At 38.7% G+C, this 17,522-nt stretch overlaps 1 protein-coding gene across 5 annotated transcripts in view; it reads right to left on the bottom strand.

The window, feature by feature from the left end:
• Positions 1-17,522, bottom strand: part of Ankrd31 (ankyrin repeat domain 31) — a 165,435-nt gene that overhangs the window by 18,961 nt on the left and 128,952 nt on the right. For all 5 annotated transcript variants that reach the window (XM_042261661.2, XM_042261660.2, XM_042261664.2 and 2 more), the window contains 2 exons: positions 16,194-16,334; positions 6,586-6,688 (listed from right to left, as the gene is read on the bottom strand). In XM_042261661.2, the coding sequence (XP_042117595.2) occupies positions 6,586-6,688; positions 16,194-16,334 (244 nt within the window). The remainder of the gene's footprint in view (positions 1-6,585; positions 6,689-16,193; positions 16,335-17,522) is intronic.

The following is a 17,522-nucleotide window of genomic DNA, read 5'->3' as shown; positions in this document are numbered from 1 at the left end:
ACCCATTTTACCTCTCTAGCTATTAGATTTATTACCTGTATACCAGGCCCCAAGTTCATATTTGCATATGAGGTCATTTCTATTTGTGAAATTTTTAACTCAGACTTCCAGAACTTGGTCTTACGAGCTATGCACTACCTTTCATTAGGCTCATAGAATGAAACTTGGCTTACTCTGGTTCCAAATGGAAAACACCATATTAAACCTACAGATGCATTTCATTCTAAAGAGCTCTAATTACTCCCAGCACTTTTGACATTCTGACTTTTGTTATGTTATCATATCAACTGACCAACGCTTGACACCAACTCGATGTCTTCCGTAGTTTGACTCTTGAGTGTCTTCCAAAAGCCTTTATGTTGACAGTTTGACCCCAAATGATGGTGTTGAGAGGCGGTGGTGAAACCTCTGAGAAGTGGGGCTCTGAGTTAAGGAAGGTCCTTAGGTTATTGAAGACATGGCCCTGGATACGGTGGGACCATACCCTCCCCTCCCCTCTCTCTTTTGCTTCCTGGCCATGCTAGCCATGACGTAAAAGGGTTACCCTATGTTCCTGCTGTAACATGCCTACCTTTCCACAGGCCTAAAGTAACTGATTAAATGATTGGCCACTACTGGTTAACTCAAGATTAGCTCTTCTCTTTCATAGAGCCTGGAAGATAGAGTTGAAGGTCTCTTTGAAGATAAGCTCCCATCTTGAAGCTATCCAGGAACCAGTCACAATCCATCTCAGAAAGAAGACATTCCTATCATCCTTATCATTTGGGAAATTCCAGGGATTTAAGGAGCTCTGTGCCAGGAATCAGAGACAAATCAAATTCTTTCCATGATGAATGTAATTTCAACCATTAACAAATGATCAACAATTATTTCAATGGGTAGCAGGAATACCCACAGTGTGTTGGTTATGGTGTTTCCAGAGTGAATTAAATCACCAGGGCTCCGACCTAAGGAATGGTTTAATACCTTGGTGTGTTCATGATATGACGGAGTTTCTGGGATATGATGAAGAGCAGGAAGTGAAGCCCAGGGAGAGGAAGCACGCCATGGTGGTGTATCCTGGAACAGGAGGGAGGCTCTATCTTTCTCTGGCCTCTTTTTGAATTCCTTGGTTCCTGTCCATCATGAGACAAAGTTGGTCCTTCTCCACATGCTTCTGCTGCCATGATGCTTTGCCCAAGCTCATGAGACCTGAATTATTTGTAAGTTTTAAACAACATAAGCCCTTATTCTTTGTCTCTCTCTGTCTCTGTCTCTGTCTCTGTGTGTGTGTGTGTGTGTGAGAGAGAGAGAGAGAGAGAGAGAGAGAGAGAGAGAGAGAGAGGGAGAGGGAGAGGGAGAGAGGGAGGGAGAGAGAGAGGGAGAGAGAGAGAGAGAGAGAGAGAGAGATACACTGGAGTAATTGATTTTAAATGTAAAGTGTTCAGGGTTTTGTGCATTTGATCAAATAGAAAAAGAAACCCAGAGTCCCAGAGTGTTACTATAAAGAAGTAAATGGTTTAATACAGGTAAAGTGACTTCTAAGAGGTCTGTAGACAACACTGCTGTGGGATGTCTTTCTGTGTGCTGTAAATATGTGTTGCTCCCATTGGCTAGCAAATAAAATTCTTTTGGCCACAGAACACATGGCAAAACATAGATGAATAGAAATGGGTTAATTTAAGATATAAGAGCTATGGGGGCTGGAGAGATGGCTCAGAGGTCAAGAGCACTGACTGTTCTTCCAGCGGTCCTGAGTTTAATTCCCAGCAACCACATGGTGGCTCACAACCACCTGTAATGAGATCTGGTGCCCTCTTCTGGCCAGCAGTCATACATGCTGTATACAAAATAAATAAATAAATCTTAAAAAAAAAAAAGATGTAAGAGCTAGCTAGCAAGAAGCCAGCCATAGGGCATGCAATTGGTAATTAATATTAAGCCTCTGGATGATTATTTTATAAGTGGCTGAGGGATCACATGGCCGGGTGGTACTGGAGAAACCTGACTACACAAGGCAAATCTTCATATATAATATATATTCAAACTTATGAGTTAGGTTAAAATAGTGTTAATCATGATATCTGAGTGAGAATATGATTAAAACAACAAAAAATAATTCAGAGTTGTAAATAAGAGCTGCAATAAACAACCTTGGTACTCTTATTAGGTACTTATCTTCCTTTGGGCTTTGGTTCTCAACCATGTAAAACAGGAATACCTGTGAATGTACCAGCTCTACCACATACACTTAGAGAAAGAAAGCAAAACAGCAACACTGACATGACTATCTTTGAGATGTTTTAGAAGCCATCACTACATATATATGTATGTGTGTATGTGTGTGTGCATACCTATATATGATTAGCTTAATGTTGATGTGTTTTGAGTATCTTGGTACTATAGAGACAGGAAACTTAAATATATAAACTGGGCCTGCACAGTGAGACAGGATCTCACTGCTTAGTATAGTTTGGTTTTGAGTCTGCAATCCTCCGGCTTTAGCCTCCTGAGTGCTAGAATTATTAAGTCTGCACCATTACATCTGGCTTGAAGAAAGTCTTGAAATAGCCAGATTAAAAACTTAAAATCTTATTATTTTCATGATTTAAGATTCTCTTGATACCATGAGTCAAACATGATACATACATGCATATATACATACATATGATATTAGGAAGCTGCTGTTTGTTCTGTAAAATGTTACAGATGTCATCTGATTTTTATTTAAGTTTAAGAAAAAAATGATGAACAAAGCTGAAGAGACTTCATGATTTCTCATGAAGAGGAAGAAAGAGAGAGGGACTATGACAGTGAATGAAACAGGAAGGGCCATTACCTTTACCTACCTCACAATCAGAAACATCAATTCTAGATGAAAGAGATACTACTACCTGGGCTGGCAAGATGGGCCAGTAGGTGAATGACCCAAGTTTGATCCTCTGAACCACATGGTAGATGAAGGTAGTCCAGTGACCTCCACATGCACACTATGGCATGCATGTAGGTGCACATGTATACACACACACACACACACACACACACACACACACACACACACACACACACACACACACACAATATTTTAAAAGAGGTAATAGTAACTAAAATTGCATTTACCATTTGTTGAATTCCTTATCTCAAATTCTATTACAGTCTTTGACATCTTGACAGGCCTACTTAAGATCATTCAACTAAATCCTGTTTAAAACAGAGTCCTTTAGATCATATTCATGCTTACATTCACTTATTCATACATTCAATGAACATTACTCCATGGATATTTATTGGAAGCTATGGTGTGGTGAATGTTGGGGACTATAAGAAATAAGAGCCTATAAGAATCTCTTTGAACTCAAGACCTCTTCAATCTCTCAGAAGGATAAAAGCCAGGCAACCAGCAATGACGTATAGTAGAGAATGGCAGGGTAAGGTCTGACACTCCAGCTGCAGTGTTTTAAGGCCTGCATAAGCTTCTTATAAGAGAAGGTATGAACAGTCACAGCCTCCCCTCTTCCACATCCTATCTTCTTAAACACCAAGTTACTTGGCTTTTATACTGAGTCACTGAAGCAGTATACTTCTATAATAGTTTTTGTAGATTAGATACTGCTTCAGTCAAATGTAAATACATGGCCATCCTAGCTGTAAGAAGTATAAAATGCTCTTTCTAATTCCCCCTTTTCCTCCTCTCTCCAAAAACACTCTTCAAAGACTGGTCACTGAAAACACAAGAGACAGATTTTGCTTATGACCTGGGGTAGGGTCATGAGGTCCCCACCTGGGTTGGTCTGGTCTCTATAGTGTCAGAGACAAGTCTTCATTTCCCTAACTCGTTTTTATATGCAAGAAAGGAGAAAGGTTCTCTCATGAATGCTTCTCTTGCAGTTGGGATAAAGCATTTTACATTTTTTCTAACTTATACTGACAGGTATAAAACAAGGACACAAGAATCCTAATCAAGAAAGTTGAAATGAAACTCCAACAGCATCCAGCAAGGGTCTGTCTGTGGATTTTCAGGCTCAGATCAAGTATGGAGAAGTTAGATGGCCCCTGGTACCTCTACAGCTTTCAAATTAGCATACACATTTTAAAAGTATCTGAAGCATAGGGCAATCAGGATTTTTGGAAAGAAATTCATAGTAAGAAATTATTTATATAGGCAACAGGGGAAAATCTGGGAAGCAGATGGCCTTTATGATACAGCTCTTCTTTTATTTCCAGGTTAGAAACTAGGAGGAGAAAGGTTTGCTGGATTTTCCTGGAAACAGCTATGGGTGTGATGTATGGGTGGCATGGGGGGGTGTGAAGTGGGGGAGAGAGAGAGAGAGAGAGAGAGAGAGAGAGAGAGAGAGAGAGAGAGAGAGAGAACAAGAGAGACGCTGACATAGCAATTTCACCCTTAGGAAGCTATCAATTATCATTTGCATAAGAAATGATACACTATATGTCATACAAGATTCACAGTGATAGGAGTCACTTAAATATAAGGAGGTCACTAGGCCTGACTCCATGATTTGATTAAATTGACCTACTGTAGTTAGGGTTAGTATGCTGACTACTTTTGTCAACTTGATACAAACTAGTGTCACTTCAAAAGTGAGAACCTCACTGAGGAATTACCTCCATCACACTGGCCTGGAGGCATGTCTGTGGGGCATTTTCTTGACTGTTGGTTGATGTGGGAGGGCCTAGCTCACGGTGGGAAGTGCCACTTCCTAGCAGGGCTTGGTGGTCCAGGATTGTCTAAGAAAGCAGGCCGAGTCAGTCTTGGAAAGCAAGCCGCAAACCAACCTTTGTCTTTGGTCTCTCCTCCAGTTCTTGCCTCTAGGTTCCTGCCTCGGTTTCCCCAGACGGTGGACTTTAACCTGCAAGCCAAACATCTTCTTTCCTCCCCTAAACTGTTTATGGTCATTGCTCTATCATAGCAACAGAGAAGAAAATTAGGACAGTCTGGAACCAAACACCAGAATTACAAGAACTGCCAGGTTTCTTAAGCCTTTAATTCACCCATGTTCACTGATCTGATCTCCCAGAGTAAGTTTCCAAATGAAGAAACGTACTTATGAAGCCTGTCTTTACAAAACTGGAAGAAGGTACCTACTAGGATGGAGGTACTTATCTTGGTTTGGATTTCTCCTGCTGCTATGAAGCACCATGACCAAAATCCAAGTTGGGGAGGACAGGGTTTATTTGGCTTACATGTTCATATCACTGTTTATCACTGAAGAAAGTCAGGACAGAAATTCAAGCAGGGCAGGACACCATAGGCAGTAGATGTAGAGGCCATAGAGGGGTGCTGCTTACTGGCTTGCTCTCCATGGCTTGCTCCTCCTGCTTTCCAATAGAACCCAGGACTACCAGCCCAGTGATGGCCCCACCTACAATGGACTGGGCCCTCCCTGGATAATCACTAATTAAGAAAATGCTCTACAGGCTTGCCTACAGCCCAATTTATGAAGACATTTTCCCAACTGAGGTTTCCTCCTCTCAGATGACTCTAGCTTGTGTCAAGTTGGCATAAAACCAGTCAGCACAGTATTATTATTATTATTATTATTATTATTATTATTATTTTTGAGACAGGATCCAAGGAGGTTAAGGTGCTCTTTCACAATCAAGTCAAGTGTGACACTCATTTGTGAGACTGAATGCTCTTTAGGTTTTTCAGGATAGTATCTCCATTTGATAAGGAATGTTAGCTTAATAAGCAAAGATTCATTTTAGTGCAAGTTTTCAGAAAATATGTGAACAGAAAAAGCTTTTGGGAAGGAAAAGTACTCTTTCCTGTGTATGACACTTTAAGAAAACCACTCAGAGATTTTAGAATAGATTCAGAGAAAGGAATTAATTATAAAGGATGGTATTATCTAAAAATTTCCTAGAAGCAACTGTGAATAGGACAAGAAACTAACACAAATATTACACTGGGGATGTAGAGAATTTGGGACCTTTGATCATTACTGCAGGAATGTAAGATGATTCTGATGATGTGGAAAACAGTGGCTATTCTTCAACAAAACCTAGAGTTACTATACAATATACCAATTCCATTCCTCACTATATAACCACAAGAACGCAAGACAGGCACTCTAAATGTGTACGGAGTTATCAACAGCATCGTTCACATTACTCAGAAGTGGAAACAGCTCATATGCTCAAATGATGAATGAATAAATTGTGGCATATTCATGTAATAGAGTACATTCAGCCATGAAAGGGAACAAAGTACAACCACATGCTATGATATGGAAAATCCTCAAAATCATTGTGCTGAAGAAAAGCTAGACACAAGAAGCCTCAGTGCATTATTCCACTTTAAAAACATTTAGAATAACATATCCATCCATAGAAAGCGACTCCTAGGGGCTGTGGGATATAGAGAATGGGGGAGTAACTGCTGAATGGGAACAGGATTCTTTGGAGACCACAAAAGTGTTCTGAAACTACTTAGAAGTAGTGGATGCACACACTGTGAATACACTAAGTGCCGCTTGATTTTTATGTTCAAATGGTTAATTATGACTAATTATGAATTTCACCAAATCTGGGGAAAAAGAAGTAGTACTTTTCCAGTAGGCTTGGGTATTCCTGTACCACATGTACCTGGGAGGCAAGGCTGCTGTTGCTGAGGTGTGTTACAAGGTTCTGGAGGAACGGGCACTTCTTCAGAAACATACTTGAAAAGCTCCTTTCCAAGATATGTTACCTGTAAGTAATCAAAAATGGTTTTAAAAGTCATATATTCTGTAAGAGGCAAATACATTGATTACCTGAAAAATTGTGCTTTTTGTAAACAAGTTATTTATTGTTTCATAATACCATAGATCACAGCCATGTCTAACTTGTCACCTTTATTTTTATAAAAATATTTTGTTGAAATATAGTTAGCACTCATCTACTTAACATCTCTGGCTGCTTTGTGGCAGCCAGGAGAGAATTAAGTTCTTATGGCAGAAATCATGTGTCAGTGAAGCCTGAACTATAATTTACTATCTGCTCCTATATAGAAAAAAAATCTGTCAGCCTTTGTTTACCATTAATTCTCTCATCAGCTCACATGTAATCTAGTACCTGATGCTTTATAACTTAAAAATGATCATTATAATAAAACTAAACCACAAAAGTAATGGCATTTTTCAAGAAATGAGATACCTAACTGATCACATTAATAAGATTTAGGTCTCTGTATACATTTAAAAATGTGCTTGTGAATCTAGATATTAATTAACCAGTTAATTAATGTGTATCAGCTTAAAAGCTCAGAGCTTAAAAACATCTCTATGTAAAGGGAGGGCGGAGGCAGACTCACGAAGAGCCATCTTCTCTCAGCTATGGCATTCTAATAACACTCCCCGAGGGTAGGTTCACGTGAACAATCTGTCAAGTTTCAATCCGAACATACTTCTCTCTAGAGCACATTTTTGTAACTTCTAAGCTTAAGAATGATACCCACATAGGCCTCCTATAATTTCTGGGCTCCTGTTTCTGTCACGGCAATTATCTCATTTAAATGAGTTAATGTGTCTTGCTTCCATTAAATCATGAACTTTTTGAGAACATGGTTTGTGTCATATACATTCTTATACCGTTAGATGTCACATAGTGACATTATGGAATCAAGGACTTTTAAGTTCCAACTCCTAAGTAAGGCTCTTAAACTGCATGTCTCAGTTTGTTTTTAAAGACTTATCTGCAGCTTATTAAGTTAGGATTGAAAGAGATAGCATCCAGAAAACATCTGACATGGTTGTCTAGTATATTCTGAGTGCTCAATAAATATTTATTAAATTGAACAGTGACCAACAGAGTGACCTACAGATAGGAGATCTGTAAGGTGAAGGGACCCTTTGGGCTCAACTCATAGACCAAAGTCTGAAGGTGAAAATGGGGCATACTGGGCCTCTCTAGGGTGCCAATCCCTCCTTTCTTTTCACAGAGTGGAAAGGCCCCTAAATATTATCAGTCAGTTTTCAAAGAACCGATATTAGAAACAATGGGTTATATATTTGTTATGTCCTGAAAATGTCCAATGTACTTTACACTCACCAAAGTATAGACTGAGTATGTTTGCTCTTGTACCTCATACTAAACCACCATTTGTTTACCAGGAAGTGCTGGGTAATGTTAAGGTGGTAACTAATGTAGAGTGGAATACACAAACCACTGGAAGTAATTAAAACATACAAAAATCCCCCACAGCTTTAACACACAGAACTGGACATAATAGAGCATACTTAAAATCCCAGGACTTCAGAGGCAGAGGAGAATTACTGTCCAAAGACAGTCTGGCCTATATAGCTAGCTTCAGTCTAGCCTATGCTGCACAGTAAGAGCCTGTCTCAACAAACAAATAAACAACATCCCTAACTGAAAACAACAAGAAAATATACTAAATTAAAAATCTATTTTAAAAAAATTATCTCATTCACTTTGTAGATGTTAAGTAAACTAGATCTTGCAGTTAGTTCCTCAAAAAATTCTGACAGGATAGAGAGGAATTAGTGGAGACAGAACCTAATGAGCATTGGCATGTGGACTTCTGAGACTCGATGGTTCATTCATTTTTAATAGACTTGTGTAAACTCTATTTGTAAATTAATAGAAGTCAACCTTGTCCAGTCAACCTCACTAGATCCTTCTAAGACCAAAACAAAATATGCTTCACTACAATGTAAATGCCATGAAACAGATTGTTAAAATGTACTTTTTTATTCTACATGTAGGAGTCTTCTGCTCGAATGTATGTATGACATCACTTCCATGTGCATGCCCTTGGAGGTCAAAGGGCATTTCATAGAACTGGAATTACAGACAGTTGTGAGCTGCCATGTGGATGCTCGGAATAGAACCCGGGTCCTCTGGAAGAGCAGCCAGCACTATGAACGGCTGAGCCATCTCTCCAGCCCAAAGCAGATTGTTTAAAGCTGTAAATCTTTTTTTATCTCTGAATTTTCAAAATCACTTTATTGTAATGAACTTACAAATAAAGATATCACACAGCTATATTACAGTAACCGTTCAAGTGGACACTTGCTTTCAGAGTTTAGACACCTGCTCTAAACTCTATGCATCTCAGTGACCCTCTGTACAGTCAGAAAGGCCATTCTAAAGGAGCTTTGTTCAGGGTTTTAAACTTTCACCATCAACTAGTTTTTATGGGCTTATTCATAAGAAAAAAGAAGAAGAAACTGTGACAGAGTTAAAGCTAGAAAAGCACTTAGCTTTATAACTTCTTTCACAACTCCTGAGTCCTTCTGCTTGCATCCCACATCTTCATCACTGAAGATTACCCTTTCTCAGTCTCTTGGCATATGCATTTTTCTCTTTCTGAGTCTGGGTGAGCTCAAATGATATGTATATTCTAAGTCTGTCTACTTTGCTGCTAATTTCCTGATTCATTTTTCTTTACAGTTCAATAATATCCCCTTTGTATATGTACCACATTTTTATTATTGAGCCATTTCCTGACTGTCATCTAGGTTGATTCCATTTCCTTGCTATCATAAATAGTGTAGCAGTAAACATGAATATGCAATTATCTCTATTGGTGGAATATGCAGTTCTCAGAGTATATATGCCCAGGACATAGCTGGGTCATATGGTAGTTTTTTTAATTTTTTGAGGAAACTCTAAATTGATTTTCACAATGGCTGTATTAATTTGAACTCTCATCAGAAGAGAACAAGGGTCCCTCTTTTCCTACATCCTTTCTAACATTTGTTGTGGAGTTTCTTTTCTTTTTTTTTTTTTTTTTTGGTTTTTTCGAGACAGGGTTTCTCTGTGTAGCTTTGCACCTTTCCTGGGACTCACTTGGTAGCCCAGGCTGGTCTCGAACTCACAGAGATCCGTCTGCCTCTGCCTCCCGAGTGCTGGGATTAAAGGCGTGTGCCACCACCGCCCGGCCTGTTATGGAGTTTCTTGATGATAGTATTCTGATTAGAGTGAGGTAGCATTTCAAAGTAGTTTAATTTGCATTTCCCAGATGACTAGGGATGTCGAACACTTAAAAAAATAGTGCTGGTCATTTGTATTTCTTCTTTTGAAAACTGTGTTTATTTTATTAGTCCACTTGTTAAATGGCAGTTGGGGGTATTTCTTTTGGTGTTTAATTTCTGCAGTTCTTTGTAAATTCTGGATACTACCCGTCTGTCTGAAGCATAGCTCATGAAGGTTTCCTCCTATCCTGTGGGCTATCTGTGTGCTCTGCTGAGTTTTCTTGGCTGCACAGACTCCTTTTATTTCATGCAGATCCATTTATTGATAAGTGGGGCTAGTTCCTGCACTATTGGTTTCTATTCTGGCTACCCCAATGTCTTGAAGAGCATGTTCTATGTTTTCCTCTAATGTTTTCTACATTTCAGGCTTTAAATTAAGGTTTCTGATCTATTTCAAATTGACTTTGGTACAAGGTGAAAGACATGTATCAATTTCATTCTTCTGCAGATAGATGTCCAGTTTTGTTAACACCATATAGTGAATAGGCCATCTTTTTTCCACTGCATGTTTTTGCCTCCAGTGTTAAAAATTAGATGGCCATATCTTTTTTGTTGTCACAATCTATTTTCTATAAGGAAGTAGACAGAGGGAAGAGAGGTGAAGACAGAAGTCAAGCTCAGGCAGGGGTATGGCTGCTGGCTTGATGAATGTTTGGGAAGCCTCATATTGAAGCTGCCTTTTACCTATGACACATGAAAACCATTGAATGGTCAGTCTCTCTGGCTGTGATGAAACTTGATGAAGACTACATCAGTTTCTGTTTTCATTCCTAACAGTGAGAATCAAGCCTTTTTTTGTTGTTGTTGTTGTTGTTGTTGTTGAGACCTGCTCTCTCTCTCTACACAGCCCTGGCTGTCTTGGAACTAAGTAGTCCAGGCTAGCCTGGAAATAAGACCTATCTGCCACTACTTCCTGAGTGCTGGGATTAAAGGTGTGCACTACCACCTAGCAAGAATCAAGTCTTTAACAATAGGCTGCTCAACAGATCCCTTACTCCACCCCCAAATCTAGAAGACATATTAAAAGCAATAGATGAGCAAATCGGTAGCACAAAAATGCAAGAAACATGAAATGCAAGGCAAGGTGACCATCCCCCTAAAATTAACTGCTCAACTATGGGACTCAAAGTTACTCAAGTAGGTAAAATGCCACAAGTTTCCGAAAGTTTTCTGATAATGTTCAATGATTTGAGAAAAACAAAACAACCAAAAACCATGAATAATAATCTAGGACCTAAAGAGAAAATTTAGCAATGCAGAGAAAAATGCTAGAAACATGGATGAGCAATGAGCAAGGATATTGAGATTTTGAAAAGAACAGAAATGTTGAAAATGAAAACTCCAATGAATTCAATAGAAAACACAGTATAAACTGTTAACAGTAGATTTAAATAAGCAGAAGAAAGAGCATCAGGCTGAAATAAAAGGTTGATAAGACACTGCATTCCGGTATCAGTAGGGAAAGATTATGCTCTGTTTCTAAGGCAGAGCTGCAGGTGTTCTGCTTTGATGCTCTCTCTGAGACTCTTTGAGCATAAAGCCCTAAGAGCATGCTTAGGTGAGAGTAAGTGTGTGTGTGTGTGTGTGTGTGTGTGTGTGTGTGTGTGTGTGTGTGTGTACGCATGCGCGCACACGAGAGCACCCTTATATCTATATGTGGATTGAGAATGCATCTAGCTACCTTTCTGTAAATGTAATTAATAAAACAAGTTAGAGTATTAATTAACATAATCTTCTACTGAACACAAAAGAGATGTCCAAGACTTTACTTCCTTTCTAGGAGTCCATTTTATTTGAAAGTATCCATTTATTTCCTTCCCTCCTTTTCTTCCTTCTGACAGGTTCTCACCCAGGCTGACCTTGAATTTGAAATCTCCTGCCTCAGCATTCTGAGTGCTGAGATTACAGACATACAGCACGGTGTTTGGATTCACTCCATTTTTGCTGTCTTCAGAAAAGCCACTTGTATGAAAACTGTAATTATGAAACCCATTCCTTTGTATCATAACTTAAACAAATAAGTTAAAAGGTCAAAAGTTATTGTTAGTGTTAAGGAAAAATAATCTGCTCATGGATGATCAAAATTCTGGCTTCAAAAAGCAAGTCTTACAAATTTTTACTATCCCAAGGAAGGAAAGAGGAGAATTTCTAAGGGTGGGGAAAAGGTAAAGAAACCAACCAACCAACAAGACACCTGAAGGTTTCTTTTCAGGCTCACTGTAGTACAAAAGACTTTCCAAGAAAATATTTCTCCAATAAACTATTTTAGGAGTTCAGAATCCAGGGCAGAAAGTCCTATCAACATATAATACTTGTTCTCTAGGAAAGTGATGATACAGGTGGAGTCCACTGTCAAAACACAACACCTTCCCAATCTCAGTGCCCAGGATCCCTACGCTGCAGCAGGAGGCTCCTCCCCGCTGCTTCCCCTGTATAATGTCCCCACTGGAGTTTTACAGGAAGACACTGTGAGATTAACTGACTGAGGGAATCCATCCAGACAAACATTCTTGATCTGTTTCTATTATCTTGACCCAGCCTTCTATGTCTTGATATTCCTGATCATGGTGGATGGAGGAATGTGTGTTTATAACACTAATTCATTTTCTCTCTTCTCTTTTCTCCTCTCCTCCCCTCCTCTCCTCCCTCCCTCTATCTCTGCATGCATACATATGTGATGTATGTATGTTGGCCATGGGAAGCATAGATAAAACTCAATGATAACTCTGAAAGGGTGAATTTGTATAGATGGAAATTCAGTAAGGCATCTGGATAGAAAGTATGCTTGCAAGAGAGATCTGTCTAGTGTTCTTCTAGTAAATACTTAAAATGGTAGCCTACTGTTCATTTGCACCTATTCACTTCCGGGCATTCCCTCAGATTACCATTCTTACAAATCTCGTGACTTTTAAAGACATTTTCCCTTCCCACCAAGTACTAACCAGGCAGAATTCTGATTTTTCCCCCCTGAGACTGAATGATATCAGGGATATTCAGGGTGGCATTACCATAAATTAGAAAGACACTTTTTTGTTTTAATGAAAGCCAGCCACTTTTCCTGTCCACGATAGACTACAGGGTCATGTGAGTGCAGAGCAGCCCGTTTTCATGAAAAGGAACATGGGTTTCCTTTGTGCTATTGTTACAAGTGTAGAAAATGATGTGTGGAGCATCAGAAGACTAAGTTTTAGACCTAACTCTGATATTTACTAGCCATGAGGCAATTTGGGTCACTTAATATCATAGAGCTCAAATAGAGAGCATCCATAAACAGGCGTAACAGCTGATCCACCTGCCTTATCAAGTTTTTGTACAAAGTGCACACTGCTGTGCTATCTCAGATCTCTATGTCAGAAGGCTAGCCATCTAGCACTCCACAGTTTAGACATAAGAAAAATGAAATTGAAGAAGTGTCAATAGAATTCTTTAAAGCCTAATTCTAGGTAGCCTTAAGAAAATGTATCTTAATTATTTTTGAACCTGTATTCACCTTGTTTTTTTCAAATATCTTAAGTTATATTTTCTTTTTCAGAGCTGCTTCTTATTTGGGGCTACTTTTTTTTTTAATTGAGGCGTAATTCATAAAAGGGTATATTGTTTTGATGAGACTTTTTACAACTGTGGCTGGATGTCTTTCTTTAGTCTTCCAAGAAGGGCCATTTTACTTTTTTAGAGTTACTTTTTAAAGTCATGAGGTCAACAACTTGGACTACTATGCATGTAAGTGCTAATGCAAATTAAAGCCCAAGTTGACCTCCAGCAGCAGTTCATTCTATGTTGACAGTGAGAGAACACTTTGCCTGATAGGATACTGTTACTCGTGGACTGAAATGCTGAAGAAACCCCTCCCCCTATTTTGTTTTTTTGCAAAAATCAAGGTATATTCTAGGGTTTCCTGGTTGACCTCAACAGATAAATTGAGATGATAGTCTTAGTTCAGAAATGATCTGAATGTAGATTTACAGTCTATGTGTACAGCTGGCTAAGTGAGATCGCTTTCACAGTTCTGCATGTATCACATCGGCTCCCCATTAGTCACTGAACTCTTAAAACTGGTATTGTAACATTATCACAATGTTTTGCGCCAATTTTATAAACTTTACAGTGCAATATGTGTTCCTTTTCTGAGGCAAACCAAAGGTATATTTCTCAAGGTTCTGCTGCTATTAGCAGCGTTGATGGAGGATTTTTTATACACTTGTAATAGATAGAAGTAAACCAGAAAAAAAGAAGAAAAAAAAAGTGGTGGAGGAAAAGGTGAACACTGTAAGAATACTCAAAAGGGCTGAGAGTTGCAAACGCCAAGAATGGCTTTGCATAGTAAATGGAATAGAACAGCTCTGAACTATAGCTTACTTTTCCTAGTTTGGTCTGACAGAATGATTGAATGCTTTTGTACAAAAATCAGAGCCTTAAAAACAAGGATTTGGTGAGATTGTAAAATGGTGTGCCACTTTGGCAAAACAGTTTGGTGGTTGGTCAAAATGCAAAATATTGTTACTCTGTTACTCAACAATTCTACCCTTAGGAATATATCCTCAAACTACTGAAAATGTACACCTATGAAACATGTACATGAAGGTTTACAGCAGTGTGTTGCTAATAGTAAAAAAGTTAAAACAACTCAAATATCTATCAAATACTGGAGAGAAATAAAATGTGGCTTATTCATACAATAGAATATTATTAAGACATAAAAATGAATGAGAAACTGACAGATTAAATGACTTTGGTGAACCTTCATAATTTCATTTGTAGATCTTTCCATTTCTAATTTATAAATACATTTGGGGTTATAAATTATAAATGTACTGCCTCCTGTCAACATTGTATACTTCTATTTGATGATTTCTGTGTCAAACATTATATGGAAATGTTTCCAAGTATTTTCTTTATTAACTGTGAATGAATAGAACAAAATAAATTGCCTGTGATGGAAAAAAAAAGTAAGTTGGGGAGGAAAGGGTTTATTTGGCTTACACTTCCACATCACTGTTCATCACCAAAGGAAATCAGGACAGGAACTCAAACAGGGCAGGAACCTGCAGGCAGGAGCTGATGCAGAGGTTATAGAGGGGCACTACTTACTGGCTTGCTCCCCATGGCTTGCACAACATGCTTTCTTATAGAACCCAGGACCACCAGCATAGGGATGGCACCACCCACCATGGGCTGGGCCCTCCTACACTGATCATTGATTAAGAAAATGTCCTAGAGGCCTGCTCACAACTAGATCTTATGGGGGCATTTTCTTAATTGAGGTTCCCGGCTCTCACATGACTTTAGCTTTTACCAGGTTGACAAACTATCCAGCACAGGTGAATTTGATACTGCATACTTGTCTGGGTCAACTATGGTAGAATGGTTCTTAAAGCAGTGAAATCCTAACTGGGCTTGTAATTCAGAAGCCAGGAATAAATTAGTAGTCAAGCTATTAAGTCTTAGACAATTAAGTGACAATGAGAAAAATAATCTTTTTTTAAAGATCCATCCATCCATCCATCCATCCATCCATCCATCCATCCATCCATCCATCCATCCATCCATCCAATGTATACAGTGTTCTGCCTGTTTGTGTTCCTGCAGGCCAGAAGAGGGCACCAGATCTCATTACAGATGATTGTGCGCCACCATGTGGTTGCTGGGAATTGAACTCAGGACCTCTGGAAGAGCACCCAATGCTCTTAATCCCTGAGCCATCTCTCTAGTCTGAGAAAAATAACGGAGTGATTTGAAGATAGTGCCATGTTCAAAAGTGAAGTGTACTGTGAGGTCTGTAAGCCTTAGGGTTCTTGTCCACTCCCTTAGAACTCGGGAAGATTTTGGCTTCATTTCATTACACTAACAACAACACAGCTACTTCATGATTCCAGTGTTCTATATGGATTCAGAAAACTGAAATTTCTTGGGAGAAAAAAAGAGGTGCACAGGTGTGATGAAGTTTCTGAGAGTAGATTAAAGAAGCAAAGAAGGGGTGCAGTCAACTGTGCTACATGCCCTTGGCAATTCTGGCAAATAGACCTCAACACTAATGGTGTCATCAGAAAAGTTCACCAAGTCTTGATTCAGTAGGAAAGGAGATGTAGCACATCACAGGAGACACATGCAGGGATAGAAACCAAATCAGGAATCCTGTAATTTTCTTTTAGAGATGTTTGAAAGTAAAAAATAAATATTTTCTATTTCATTATGAAGTCAAATTTAAAAATTATTTACCTTATTCCAAGCATAATTCCAGGACACATAACTGTCACCACCCAGAAGATCCTTGAGCCAGCTAACTGGGTTCTGGTAAATCTGCCCGTTTTCTACCTTAAGTTTACCACTCAATAAAATACTGGCTTTGTGGGTAGTTTCCTGAAGTGAAAAACAAAAATTAAGATAAACAATTGTTGAAATGTGTGAACTTTTATTTCTGGTTATGATGAAATAAGAGGTTAGATTTACTATAACATCTGACCCCCCTCCCCCCAAAAAACCCCAACAAAATATACATACAATGGTTTGTAAAATGCCAAGTATCAGGCAAAACAACTCCACTGAACACTGAGAAATAAGAACTTAATGTGGGGCGGGGGTGGGTGGGCGGGGGGAGGCTCCACTGCCTCAGCCTACTGTCCAGGTGTCCAGATCACAGATCTGGCAGGAAAGGAGAATCCAGGCAAGAGTCTAGAGTTACAGGGGTCACAGCAGGGCAAAGTACTGCAGCAGAGTCAGATGAAGAGAAATCATCAGCTCTTCACAGGCTCTTCCTGAAGGATTCAGCAAAATAGTGATTGACGTTTGTATGAGAGGAAATTATCACATTGGCCAAGAATGAAAACAAAAGGACCATGGGAAATGACCGCCAGCACTCTCACAGGACAGGAACTAATGCTTTTCTTCACTCTAAAACTAGAAAACCTCAGCACTAATGGTGTCATCAGAAAATTTCATCAAAAAGTCTTCAATAAGTAGGAAAAAAATTAGCCCAAAATTTCACACTGCTCCAACAAAACTTTAAAAAATTCAAAAGGTCAAAGAGTTTCTAAGCAACTTCACTATATTACGCAACAATTTTGCATAATATAATATATAAAAAATGCCAATAATTTTAAGAATGTAAAGATATGCAGCATTCACAAGGCAAGCTGCAGTATAGGGTCCAATAAAAATTACCAGGTGCAAATCCAACAATATTAACAATACTAATTTGTTTAAATAGCTCATCAACAGGCAGGTGTTGTTAGACTAGATCAAATGAATAAGACCCAACTATATAAGACATACTTCATATTAAAAGAAATAAGTAAATTAAAAATTAAGAGATGGATAAGCATATCATACAAACAAAAAGCACAAGACAAATGGAAAGGCCACACTAATATCAAAAATACTTTAAACCAAAAGTTATTAGAAATAGACATGATACAATACTAAAAGGGTTTCTGCATCAGGCAGATATAACAATGATAGGTACACATGTGCATAAATCCAGAAGAGCTCCAAAACATAGGAAGCAACTTAAGGGAAAAACAGAAAAATTAACACAAATGGTAGGAGACT

The sequence above is a fragment of the Peromyscus maniculatus genome, chromosome 15 (assembly GCF_049852395.1).
Source record: "Peromyscus maniculatus bairdii isolate BWxNUB_F1_BW_parent chromosome 15, HU_Pman_BW_mat_3.1, whole genome shotgun sequence".
NCBI lineage: Eukaryota > Metazoa > Chordata > Mammalia > Rodentia > Cricetidae > Peromyscus > Peromyscus maniculatus.
This window is presented reverse-complemented; position numbering and strand designations above follow the sequence as displayed.